General features: G+C 51.3%; 1 protein-coding gene across 4 annotated transcripts in view; it reads right to left on the minus strand.

Annotated features, from left to right (window-relative positions):
* Positions 1-1526: 1526 nt before the first annotated feature.
* Positions 1527-12436, minus strand: part of IQGAP3 (IQ motif containing GTPase activating protein 3) — a 45012-nt gene continuing 34102 nt past the window's right edge. For 2 of the 4 annotated variants that reach the window (XM_032260654.1, XM_032260653.1), the window contains exons 28-38: positions 10342-10426; positions 9677-9909; positions 9187-9319; positions 8954-9056; positions 8165-8291; positions 6657-6744; positions 5620-5832; positions 4165-4331; positions 3758-3859; positions 3195-3303; positions 1527-1894 (exon numbers count right to left, since the gene is read on the minus strand). In XM_032260654.1, coding sequence (XP_032116545.1) covers positions 1781-1894; positions 3195-3303; positions 3758-3859; positions 4165-4331; positions 5620-5832; positions 6657-6744; positions 8165-8291; positions 8954-9056; positions 9187-9319; positions 9677-9909; positions 10342-10426 — 1474 coding nt within the window. In that variant the 3' untranslated portion in view covers positions 1527-1780. Of the gene's footprint in view, positions 1895-2763; positions 3304-3757; positions 3860-4164; positions 4332-5619; positions 5833-6656; positions 6745-8164; positions 8292-8953; positions 9057-9186; positions 9320-9676; positions 9910-10341; positions 10427-12436 lie in introns of those variants that run through there. The other 2 variants (XM_032260652.1, XM_032260651.1) reach the window with 1 other exon arrangement.

Raw genomic sequence — 12436 nt, forward strand, 5'->3', positions numbered from 1 at the left:
GGGCTTTCCTCTTGGAAAGGAGATTTTGATCAGAGTGTAGAATCTACAATACCTAAGAAGTTAAAGTGTAAGAGCCTTGGTGGGTATCACCACCCAAGGCTCAGGAAAAGAACCTGCTGGTACTGTGTGTGAAACAGGTAGGGTAGAAGTTAGATTGGCTTCTCCTCTCCGCTTTAGTCTTCAGAGTGGCCGATAAAAACAGAATTGAAACCTAAGCATTCCTTCCTCCTCTCTGTCCCCTGGGGGAGGGAAGAGAGAATAAATGCCACATCTCATTAAGCTTTTACGAGCTCAGGCAGGCAGAGTGGACCCACACCAGAGGCAGGCAGAGGGGCTGGGGGAGGCTGCAAGAAGGATTCCCCAGCTCTCTCAGGGAAGATGTGTTCCAGAACTTGGAGGCTGGCTCCACAAAAAATGAAATAAGGTTTAACAGATGTGGGAGTAACAGCTGCTTTTATTAACATCAGAAGGGCAACAGTACAGGAAGTTGGGTAGATGTGGGGACAACAGAGACTGTGACAGAGGCAGGACTGCAGATCTATGGAAATTGCCTGGAAGAGTCAGCTGCAGAGCATGAGAATCCTGAAGGTAAAAGAGGGAAGGGAAAGACTCCTCTTTGATCTTATGGAGCTGAAATAAGGAGATCTTAAACATGAGTGAGAACTCTGTTGCCCCAACCTAAACTGACTAAATCCAAGGCATAAAACATTGGCATGGGCTGGGCACTCATGTCGCTCATGTCTGTAATCCCAGCACTTTGGGAGGATGAGGCAGGCAGATCACCTGAGGTCAGGAGTTCGAGACTAGCCTGACCAACATGGAGAAACCCCACCTCTACTTAAAATACAAAATTAATTAGCTGGGCATGGTGGCACATGCCTGTAATCCCAGCTACTCGGGAGGCTGACACAGGAGAATTGCTTGAACCTGGGAGGCGGAAGTTGTGGTGAGCCAAAATTGCACCATTGCACTCCAGCCTGGGCAACAAGAGTGAAACTCGGTTTCCAACAACAAACCACTGGTATGGATATTAGTTTGAACAGGAAAAATGAGAACTCTCTCTTTGAGCTCAAAGAAATCAAAGAATTAAAACCCTGATTAAGGCTGCACAATGATCCAGAGTGTAGGGATGGGAGAGAGAATAAATATCCTAGTGACCCACATATAAAACACTACAAACAAGAACGAGACTTGAGGTTAATGGAAGGTCATCTTGCCCATGCTGCCAGGGAGCCAACAGTGCCACATGGGCATTAATGCACACTGCATACCCTCAGTCCCTGCCTGGGTTGGAGGGTACACAGATCACAGCAGTAGAGCTGTCCAGATTCAGGCAGGCAGGGAACACCCGCTGCTGACACAGTGGGAGGCAGGGATGGGGAGCCTGGCCCTGGCTTTGTGGGAGTGTAGAGAGAAGGAAGGTAGCGGGGGAAATCAAGCCACGGGAGCAGTGCCTGTGAGACTGGGGTGACCATGGGAGGGCAGTAGCAGATACAAGAGTAGTGGCCTTCCCAGGCCAAGGCCCATGCTCTACCATCTGGCAGGAAAGCCAGGGTTGATAAAAGCCACACAGTTGGACTCTGGGCAAGGCCCACTTTGGCCAATTAGAAGATACACTGTGGCCAGGCAGGCAAGCTCCTCCCAGCTGGGGAAGGGGCGAGAATCCCTGGGCCTTGCCCAGTCCTGAGCTCTAGGTGTCTGCAGAGAAGCGCAGTGGTGAGTTAGTGTTAAAGAAAGCATCCAGTGAGGCAAGAGGGGCTTGGGTAGCACCCTTTGCCTGTCACTTCCGCAAAAACTTCTTGTTGAGGAGGAAGATGAGAAGGTTGACATTGACTTTGGCCTTGTTGAAAAGTTTCATGACAGCCACACCCTCATACTGGAGCTGCAGGAGGTCCTAGGAGGGAAGAGGCAGGGAAGGGAGTTTAAGGGGTTCTGAATGTGGTCTAGCCAGACAGTGTACAAAATACTCACATCATGGGGCCTTCTGCAGTCACCAGTGGCACTGGCCACTGAAGCAGGGCACTGAAATCCCACTTCACAAATGAAGAAACTGAGGCAAGAGAGGTACAGTGACTTGATCAAATGTCAATTCAAGCAGAACCAGGGCTTGAAATCATTTTTCTTTTTTTTTTTTTTTTGAGATGGAGTCTTGCTCTGTTGCTCAGGCTGGAATGCAGTGGTGTGATCTCAGCTCACTGCAACCTCCGTCTCCTGGGGTCAAGTGATTCTTCTGCCTCAGCCTCCCAAGTAGCTGGGATTACAGGCACCCGCCACCATGCTTGGCTAATTTTTGTATTTTTAGTAGAGACAGATTTCGCCATATTGGCCAGTCTGGTCTTGAACTCCTGACCTCAGGTGATCCGCCTGCCTTGGCCTCCCCAAGTGCTGGGATTACAGGTGTGAGTCACGGCGGGCAGCTGAAATCATTCTTCTTATTCAAAAGACAAAACAGCAGAGCAAAAGGATTTGGATTTAAAACCACTGCTCGGCTGGGTGTGGTGGCTCACACCTGTAATCCCAGTACTTTGTGAGGCCGAGGTGGGCGGATCACAAGGTCAGGAGTTCAAGACCAGCCTGACCAACATGGTGAAACCCCGTCTCTACTAAAAATAACTTTAAAAAATTAACCGGGCATGGTGGTGTATGCCTATAATCCCAGCTACTCGGGAGGCTGAGGCAGAATAATCGCTTGAATCTGGGAGGTGGAGGTTGCAGTGAGCTGAGATCTCCAGCCTGGACGACAGAGCAAGACTTCGTCACACACATACACATACACACACACACACACACACAGTTTTCCTGAACACTGGCCTATGACTTAGGTCAGCTTCTTAACCTTTTCGCCTCAGAGCCTGTAAAATGGGGATAATACTTCAGAGCGGTGGAGAGGATTAAAGGAGGTAACATGTAAAGTCCCTGATATGTGATAGGGTTTCAAATATTAATCCTGTTTCTGACACCAGCGGCCTACTCCAGTCTCCCTGATGCTTGGTAGTGGGGTGTCAGGGAATGGGGAAAGGGGGCCTTGGGCTGCACAGACCCCCACCCTTCTCTTCAGGAACAGAAGATACTGATCGGGTGAAGAGCCGAGCTGGTGTCATCTGAGGACTAGGGAAGCGAGGCCAGCTGCTCTCTCCAGGCCAGCACCTAAAGCCCAGCAGGTGTCTTGCAGGTTCATGGAACTGTCCTCTCACCTGATAGTGAAGCTGGAATCGCTCCATGTCCACACCCAGGAACTTGGCATTTACTTCAAACTTTCCTGCCTCATCTCCCGGGGTGATGTCAAAGATGACGTTTCTGAAGCTGTCAGGAACCAGATTCAAAACAGGAACCCTACTGCCTCTTTCCAGGGCTACAGCCACATTCTTGCACCCACTGCTCCTCATCCCGGGCAGCAGTGTCATCTGGAGCCAGCTTTCCCCTCTGTCACTCCAGAGGGCCCAGCTCACTGTCTCCTCCCACTTTTACTTCTGCTCCCAACACCATGTCTTTAGCTGCCCCACCCTACCCAGCTGTTCTCACCTCTCCAAAGCTTTCCCAGTACCCTTTGCCTCAGGGCACCTAGAATTGTGCTAGACCATGTCCATGGCCCTTCACATTCTGTCTGGGCATGCTCTGTCTCCGCCATCATTCTAGCAGCTCCTCCAAGGCCGGGACCATGCTCCTCCTTCCCTTCCACCCAGTGTCCAGCCCAGAGTTCCACCCCCAGGTTAGAGGACAGGAAGGGGCTGACATCCTGCCCTCCAAAGACACCTACTGAGAGGCGGGAAGATCTTCAATTTCCACCAAGACACCCTTTTCCAGGAGCTGAGCAGCAGTGTAATGAAGACAAGGCTGTTTCTTCCCCTTCCCAGAACTCCTGATTAAAAGAAGGCCCCAGAGAATTCATCCCACAAACTCTTTACCGCCAAAGACACTCATTCCCTGTGGCTGGAAAGGAAATGAGACCCCGAGGAAGACTTCTCACTGATGGAAGACAGAGGAGGGGGATTGCATTTGAGCCCAGGACTTTGTAAGTGAGGCTCAAAGACCAGACTTAGGAAGGAACTGTGCTGTGCTGGGTGAGATTCCCCTTTCAAAGCTGGGAGATGGTGGGGCAAAGGTGACATGGGCAGAGGCGAGAAGTCACACATAACCTTCTGAGTGCAGGAAAGCAGCACCTACTTGGAGTTGGGGGCCAGGTGGTCCAGGCAGGCCCGGATGTACTGGCTGTAGTAGTCCCCCTGCTCCTCATAGAAGGTGGTCTTAGTGCTCAGGCCCTGTAATGTGGCCTGAAGCTTCACCAGCTCTGCTTTCCGCCTGTGCCTGTGTCTGTGCTGGTTGCAGATGTCCTGGGGTTGGGGAACAGTGGGAGGGATGAGTGGTCCTTCCTGGCAGGAGAGCCTTAGGGCCTGACACAGGCCCAAGAACTACACACTGTGAGGCTCTTCAGAAGAGCAGGCTTCAACGCTGTTTTCCTAGAAGGACAATTTTAAGGATGGTATCTCAAATCCTCAAAGCATGTCCTCAGGGCCTCTTCCCATTGAAGACTAACTGGTTTCAAGGCTCTTTGTTTTTTAGTACAAGAAAGTTGCAAGGATACTTTTGTAGGTCATAAGCAAAGGACTGCCTCCCTCAGACCTTCTGATCTGGGCACATTATCTGGCCAATGTGGAAAAAGCAAAGAGAGAGAGAGTTGCAAGAACACCTCCTCCCTAACTTCACGATCTTTCCTTCAAGGCAGGTGTGGTGATTCACACCTGTAATCCCAGCACTTTGTGGTAGCCCAAGGCGGGCAGATTACTTGAGGTCAGGAGTTTGAGACCAGCCTGGCCAACATGGTAAAACCCTATCTCTACTAAAAATACAAATGTCTGGCAGTCAGGTGCAGTGGCTCACACCTGCAATCCCAGCATTTTGGGAGGCCAGGGTAGGAAGACCCTCAGATCAGGAGTTTGAAACCAGTCAGGCCAACATGGTGAAACCCTGTCTCTATTAAAAATACAAAAATTAGCCAGACATGGTGGTGGGCACCTGTAATCCCAGCTACTCGGGAGGCTGAGGCAGTAGAATCACTTGAACTGGGGAGGTGAAGGTTGCAGTGAGCCAAGATTGCACCACTGCTCTGCAGCCTGGGTGACAGGGCAAGACTCTGTCTCAATTAAAAAAAAAAAAAATTGGCTGGGTGCGGTGGCTCACGCCTATAATCCCAGCACTTTGGGAGGCTGAGGTGGGAGGATCACAAGGTCAAGAGATCAAGACCATCCTGGCCAACATGGTGAAACCCCATCTCTACTAAAAAAATACAAAAATTAGCTGGGCGTGGTGGCACGCACCTGTGGTCCCAGCTGCTCGGGAGGCTGAGCCGGAAGAATCGCTTGAAGCCAGGAGGCGGAGGTTGCAGTGAACTGACATTGTGACACTGCACTCCAGCCTGGGGACAGAGCAAGACTCTGTCTCAAAAAGAAAAAAAGATTAAAAAAAAAAAATCTTTCCTTCAAAAATGACCCTGAGCCTTCCCCTGGCTGGTGACAATTTTGGGTGGGCACTCATCAGGGAGGGGCCTGCCAACACTATGGATCAACATGTACATGCACGCACATACACACGGGCACACAGAGCCCAGGCCCAGGTCGTTACCTTGGCCAGGTCGTCCAGTAGCCCCTGGTAGCCATTGCTGGCGCTGACCAACCCCAGGCCTTCAAGTCGGCGCAGGTTCCGCAGGACGCGCCGCTGCTTCTCTGCCAGTGGCAGGAGGGAGTGAGCTGTCAGCGAGCGGTGTCGTCGCAGTGGCTCTGGGGTCTGGGCTGCACAGGCCTGGCGCTGGCTCATCAGCTGCTTGTGGGCTGCTTCCTGGGGACACAGAGACGCTAGAGGGGTCTACCAGGCCCTACCTTTCTGTCCCCACACGAGGGAAGGCCCCAAGGGCACCAACAACCAGGGGAGGCCTGAACATTTTTCTAGGTGTAAAGAAAGTGCCCCAGAGCCCAGCCTCTGCAGGGTATGGCTGGGCAGGGCATAGCTTAGGAAGACAATAAAGGTATAACATCATAACACACAGTGTCACACATGGGAGGGCCTCATGGATCACCACAGGGGAGAAGTGGCCCAAAGGAAACCCAAACTGAAGCTGCGGATTCCGGACAGACACCAGCAGTGACTTCCTAACAATGGACCTTTGTGACGGCACAGGGTGTTCGAGGCATTTCCCTTTCTGTTCTGTTTTGGGATATCCCCCTAGTGGCCATCCCCACCTTTTCTCTGGGAAGACCCGGGTTCAGTCTTCACTCCAGCTGGCCCAACCTGCCCCTGGCCCCCGCGCGTCTACCACCTTCTGCCTCCAGGCCTTCTAGCAGACCACTCTTTTCTGAGTGCAAGCTTTCCAAGGGAGCCTTCCCAGACCGCCTCTCAGTGCCCGCCATGGCCCTAGTGTTGGTGCTGGATTCAGCGTGTGCAGTGGGGAGATGGGTGGGGCCCCATGACTCTGCAGCCTGAGGCTTCCCAAAGCTAAGGCTGTGCCCCTCACCCTGTAGGCCTCCAGAGTTCTCATTACTGGTGAACACAGGTGTTTGCTTCTGGCCAACTGTGGGTGAGGTTCAGAGGAGGGAAGCAGCGGTGCAGGTAGGGTGAGGCAGGGATGAATGAGACAGAACCTGTGGGCTGGCCCGGCCACTCACCTGCTCTCTGGAAGCCGAGAAGGACAGGAGCTCCTTGAGGGTGTCCCCAGGTTGGAACTGTATGATATCCACCAATAGCTGCTTGGTGCTGTACAAGGAGGGCAGGGATGGAGGAGAGGTGAGGGGCAGGGGTAGGGGCAGGGCCTGGACATGGGACTGGCCAGAGGTCTGAGAGTGAGTGGACCCTGCTCTATAGCATGGCTGCTAGGAGGTAAGGAGAGTGCGCGAGGGATGGGGGATGACGTTGCCTAGAATACCCTCCGCACAAACTTTCTTCCTTTGAGTCCTTCAGCTGAGCACACACATCCTCCCTGCCCAGCCATCGCTTCTCCCTAGCTCTCAATGCATCTGACACCGACCGCCCTCTTGGTGGTGCTCTGACTGTGTTCAGCCCTAGCCCAACCCTGCTCTCAGCCCTTTGACGGCAGGACAAAGACAATACTAGGCTCACTTGTTTATGAGTGAATTAACGGGTGGAAGGGGTTCCCTTGTTGGCAGGGAGCTTGAGCTGGTACTTTGGCTCCTCGTCTGCCCAGATGAGCAGCCCAGCCCTTCTCACCTTTGCAGAACTGGGGAAGAAAAAGCTCAGGCCTATCTCCTAACCATCACACTCAACAAGAATGCGGAATTATGCCGGGTGTGGTGGCTCACACCTGCAATCCCAGCACTTTGGGAGGCCGAGGCAGGCAAACCACCTGATGTCAGAAGTTCAGAACCAGGCTGGCAAACATGGTGAAATCCCATCTCTACTAAAAATACAAAAATTAGCCAGGCGTGGTGGCAGGTGCCTGTACTCCCAGCTACTCGGGAGGCTGAGGTAGGAGAATCGCTTGAGCACAGAAGGTGGAGGTTGCAGTGAGCTGAGACTGTGTCACGGCACTCCAGCCTGGGCGACAGAGTGAGACTCCATCTCAAAAAAAAAAAAAAAAAAAAAAAGAATGTGGAATTAGAACATGAGCTCTACAACCCACTGGCTGTGAAACTTTGGACAAATCACATAACTCCTGAGTCTTTCCTCAACTATGAAGAGGGGAAGCCACCATCTACCTCATAGCTTGTTCCTGAGAATAAGCGATAACATATAAAAAGCATCTGGGCCAGGCGCAGTGGCTCAAGCCTGTAATCCTAGCACTTTGGGAGGCTGAGGCAGGTGGATAGCTTTGAGGCCAGGAGTTTGAGATCAGCTTGGACAACATCGCGAGACTCTGTGTCTACTTAAAAAAGAAAAAAAGCATTTGGTAAACCGTACAATATGCAAACACCTGCTGTTGCCAATATCTTTGCCATTCCTTTACCTTCAGTACAACACAGAGCAAAAAGCTGAGGATGCCAGATGGAAAAGCGCCAAGGCTGCCACGAGGGGGATAAAGGTAGGCTTCAGGGAGAACTTCCTGAAGGATAAGGGAGCCCAGCAAGAAGGTGGAATGGGCCCCTCAGAGTAAGGCTATTTTGCCAGGCTCAGGGCTGGGGTGCTCAGGTAGGGAGGGGCAGAGGCCAGCATCACCCACCTCAGAAGCAGGCTACGCGTGTTGGAGTCATCGGCGTCTGCCTCTAGTCCTTCAAACTTGTTGGTCAGTGTCAGGGACACTTCTAGTTTGCCCAGGTCCGTGTGCCCACCTGCAGCAATGCTCTCCCCTGAGGTATGGTGAGGAATGAGAGGGAGACAGGCATACACACATACACACACACACACACACGCATACACACCCCCCCACACACACCGATGGGGTCACGTTAAATCGGCTGCTCAATGTGCCCCTCTTCCAGGAAGTTTTCCTACACCAGCCCGCAGAACCACCTTGTGCCCGCAACCCTTAGCACTGATGGAAGGGCTGTTAACCAGAGTACCCTTGCGTTACTGGGGCTGTGCCGCCCCTACACCCTCAGCCCTGGGTGCTCTGAGGGTAGAGGAACCATTCCCCCTGAGCCTGCAGCTCCTGGTTCTCTCCAGTCATCATCTTCATTCTGTCCTTCTTCCCAGTAAGTCGGCTTCCTCCTATTCCATGGCCTGGAAACCCCTCCTCCTCAGCCAGACCTAATGAGACCCTTATCCCTGTGTCTCCTGCACATCACTTAATTGGCCATTTACATGATGATCATGGGTCCCTCTACTGTCTACCTTCTCCACATCAATCTGTGTTCCTGTGCCCATGTCAGGATCAGAGAGAGAGTGTGGAACTAGCTGCCTGTCACAGGACCTAGACTGCATGGGCACGCTCCCATTTGCTGTTGGTCTGCCTGTCTCTCCCTCCCTGCAGGCCCCCCAGCTGGCCCCAACTGCCAAGGGGGGCACGCACCGATAAGGTCAAGGATAGTGGGCAGCTCCCCGAGGTCCTCCAGGAGCTCATGCAGGGGGTCTTGGTGATTGGGGGCAATGCAGTCCTGGTGTTCCAGCAGCAGCTGCAGGACGGAAGAGGAAAAGGAGGTGCAGGGTCTGAGCCAGGCTCCCCCTTGGGCCAGCCTACTACCCCGTCACGGGCTACCAAACCCCCATCCACCCAGCCAACACCCTGCAGATCACAGCCCTCACCCTGTGCGTGTTGACTAGCTCCCCCACGGTGATGTACACCACAGGTTTGGCCACAGCCACCATATCTGAGTACTCGTCTACTGCAAAACGCTCCTCTGGCTCTGGCACCTGGCAGGCTCTATGGATGAACTTCCTGTCCGGAGGGAGGGCATGTGAGAGTGGGGGGGGCCAGCACCCCATACATGTTCTGTCCCCATCATTTTCCCGGCCTTCTCCAGCGACTGCTCAGGCCAATTCAGGCTTTCCAGTCTCAGCTTGTACCCTCTGTCCTGCCCTACCTCCATCCCAGTGACCCCTCAAGCCAATCTCTCTTAATAGTCTCCCTTTCACTCCATTGGGGAGTCCTGCCAACAACCTATCCTCCACCCCACTCACTCCCCTCTTCTCCTCTATTTATGCCTCTTGTCCTCCTGGATTCTGGAGGGGAGAAGTGGGATGTCAAAGATGAGAAGAGGGAAGAAAGGGGACAGAGAGGAAAGGGATCCAAGACCTGAACTTGAGGTGCGTTTCCTCCAGATAGTCGTTCAGGACCTGCAGATGCTGGCTCTGCCCAGAGAAGGCCTTGCCAGCCGCAGCGTGCTGCAGGAGCTGAGCCACAGCCCCCAGGGCATGGCGCTGGGGGGCAGTCAGGGCACCACCAGCTGCCATGGCCACTATGTCGAAGGCATCAGGAGCCACCACAGCTGGGTTCAGGAAGCGGTAATACAGGAGGTTCCCGACTACCTGAGGGCAGAGGAGAGTCTCCCAGAAGTGGCCTGGGTCCGCCTTGACTGCTGCAGCCCCACATTCCCAGCTTGCTTGGCTGGAAGAAACACCTGGGCCAACTCCCTTACTTCAAAGAAAACAGGCCCAGAGCAGGCGGGCAACTTGTTCAAGGCCACACAGCAAACCTGAACAAGAGCTAGGACATGAACCCAGATCTCCTGACAAGAAGCCCGGTGTTGCCCACTCTGTTTGCTTATGCCCCAGCTGCCTTCCCACCTGCCACCTGAAGCCCTGCTGGTGAGCCAGGCTCCATTTATAGGGGGCAACATATTTCCTTCCTTGGATTTTAATGGCATAGGATTCTCTGTGTTTTTTTCTCAGTCTGGGGATCACAGCTACCAGCAGAGCACAGGAGGGATTGGGAGGTGGGGGTGGGGAGACCACACTTGCCTTATAGACCTCGCTCTCTGTGGCATCAGGGAATTTCTCCACCAGAGTTGTCTTTAGGACTTTGGCCACATATCGCATCCCGTACCTGGGGACAAAGAAATAGGTGCACTGTGCCTGTGCCTCTGCCCATGGCTCTCTGTCAGAGGTCAGGGCTTGAGTGCCTGGCTTTCTCTCCTTCCCCAGCCTCAGTCACTCCAGTGTGAAGCTCAACTCCACTATCTACAGCCAGCTCCCTCCACTATCCACAGCCAGCTCCCTGCTGCCTTCCTCCAAACACCTCTGGGTCTTCTCCCTTCTTCCTGCCTTGTGTCAGTAGCCAGGACCAGGGTCCTGTCATTTACTAAATCTCTCATATAGCCTCCAACCTGGCTCAAGAGCCTCTTCTTTGAGAGTCTCTGGTCTCCCCTGCAGAGCACCCCTGATCACCATAGCCATCCTCCATTCCCCCAGAGAGCGCGTTATCCTAAAGCTTGGGTATCTGACACTCACAGCCAAAACCCTGTCCTAGGACAGCCCAGGTGGCTCCAAGGTAGTCAACCTTGTCAGCTATCACAGAGCAGCTGTGAGGGGCCTAGTCTGGGCTAGAGGCAGGGCCCTGAGGCGATCAATGAGCCTGAGCCTGGAGGAGAAGCTCCAGTTTTGACTCCACCACCAAACAGAGATATCTTCTTAGCCTATTTTCTTCCCCTTTGTAAGACTGTCCCCTCTTCTAGAAAATGCAAATGGTCGTTCTTGCCCTCTCTTCTCACAGGGTTTTCTGAGGATCAAGTGAAATTATATCTGTGAGAGTAACGTATAATGGCAGAGTACTATTCAAATAGGCTGGACTTGCATTCTAGCCCAGGCAATAAAACAACACCCCTGTTCTCTCTCCCTCTTCCTCTTCCTCTTTCTTCCTCTCTTTCATTCTTTTTCTTTTTTTCTTTATTCTTTCTTTCATCCTCAAAAAAAAAAAAAAATTGGTCTGGAAAAAGATTTTATGAATAATACCACAAAAGCACAGGCAACAAAAGCCAAAATAAATAAATGTTATTGAAACAAACTAAAAAGCTTCTGCACAGAAAAGGAATCAATCAACAGAATGAAATGAGAACTTACAGAAGAGGAGAAAATATCGGCAAACTATTCATTCAAAAGAGTATTAATATCCAGAATATACAAAGAATTCAAACATCTCAATAGAAAAAAAAAAATCAAATAGGCTGGGCTTTATCGTCATTACTATTCCTATTATGGATGTGCCTCCTACAAATGTAATTCAATTCGTTTAAAAGCAATCTCCACCCCTAGGGTACCGGAGACGGAAGTTTACAGCTCATTGTGTACTTTCCTTTCTTAAGCCTAGACCAATCTCTTCTTACTCCTAATTGTAAACTCTTAAGTAGCCTAGGCAACAGAGTGAGACCCTGTCTCAAAAATAATAATAAAGAAAAATGAGAAAAAAAAAAAAAAAAAGAATGAAATCCTGTCATTTTTGACAACATAGGTGAACCTAGAGGTTTGTGTTAAGCCAAACACAGACAGATACTGCATGATCTCACTCATGGGTGGAATCTAAACAAGGTGATTTCATAGGAGTATAGAGTAGCGTGGTGGTTACCAGAGCCTGGAGAGGGTGGGCGGGAGAGAGAGGATGGGAGAGGCTGGTCAATGGGTACACAATCAGTCAGGTAGGAAGAGTAAGCTCTCTGCTCTATTGCACACAGGGTGACTACAGTTGATAATCATGTATTGTATATCTCAAAATAGCTATAAGAGAGGATTTTGAATGTTCTCAACCACAAAGAAATAAATGTTTGAGGTAACAGATATGTTAATTACCCTGATTTGATCATTCACTGTACAATGTATACATGTATTGAAACATCACACTGTACTCTATGAATATATACAATTATTATGTGTCAAAAATAAATGTAGAAAACCAAATTTATTGACTACGTTTTAAGAAAGGAGAGAACTATAAAGTACTTTATGGGCTTAAAATATTTATTTTTGATATTGGGAACTGAAGAGCCCCATTTTCTCCTCATTTGCGCTCAGATAATCAAGTGTCCCTGAGATCACTTTAGGGTCCCTCCCCTGGCTCCACTGA

The sequence above is a fragment of the Sapajus apella genome, unplaced genomic scaffold (genome assembly GCF_009761245.1).
Source record: "Sapajus apella isolate SASKATOON/1434 unplaced genomic scaffold, GSC_monkey_1.0 scaffold119, whole genome shotgun sequence".
Classification (NCBI taxonomy): domain Eukaryota; kingdom Metazoa; phylum Chordata; class Mammalia; order Primates; family Cebidae; genus Sapajus; species Sapajus apella.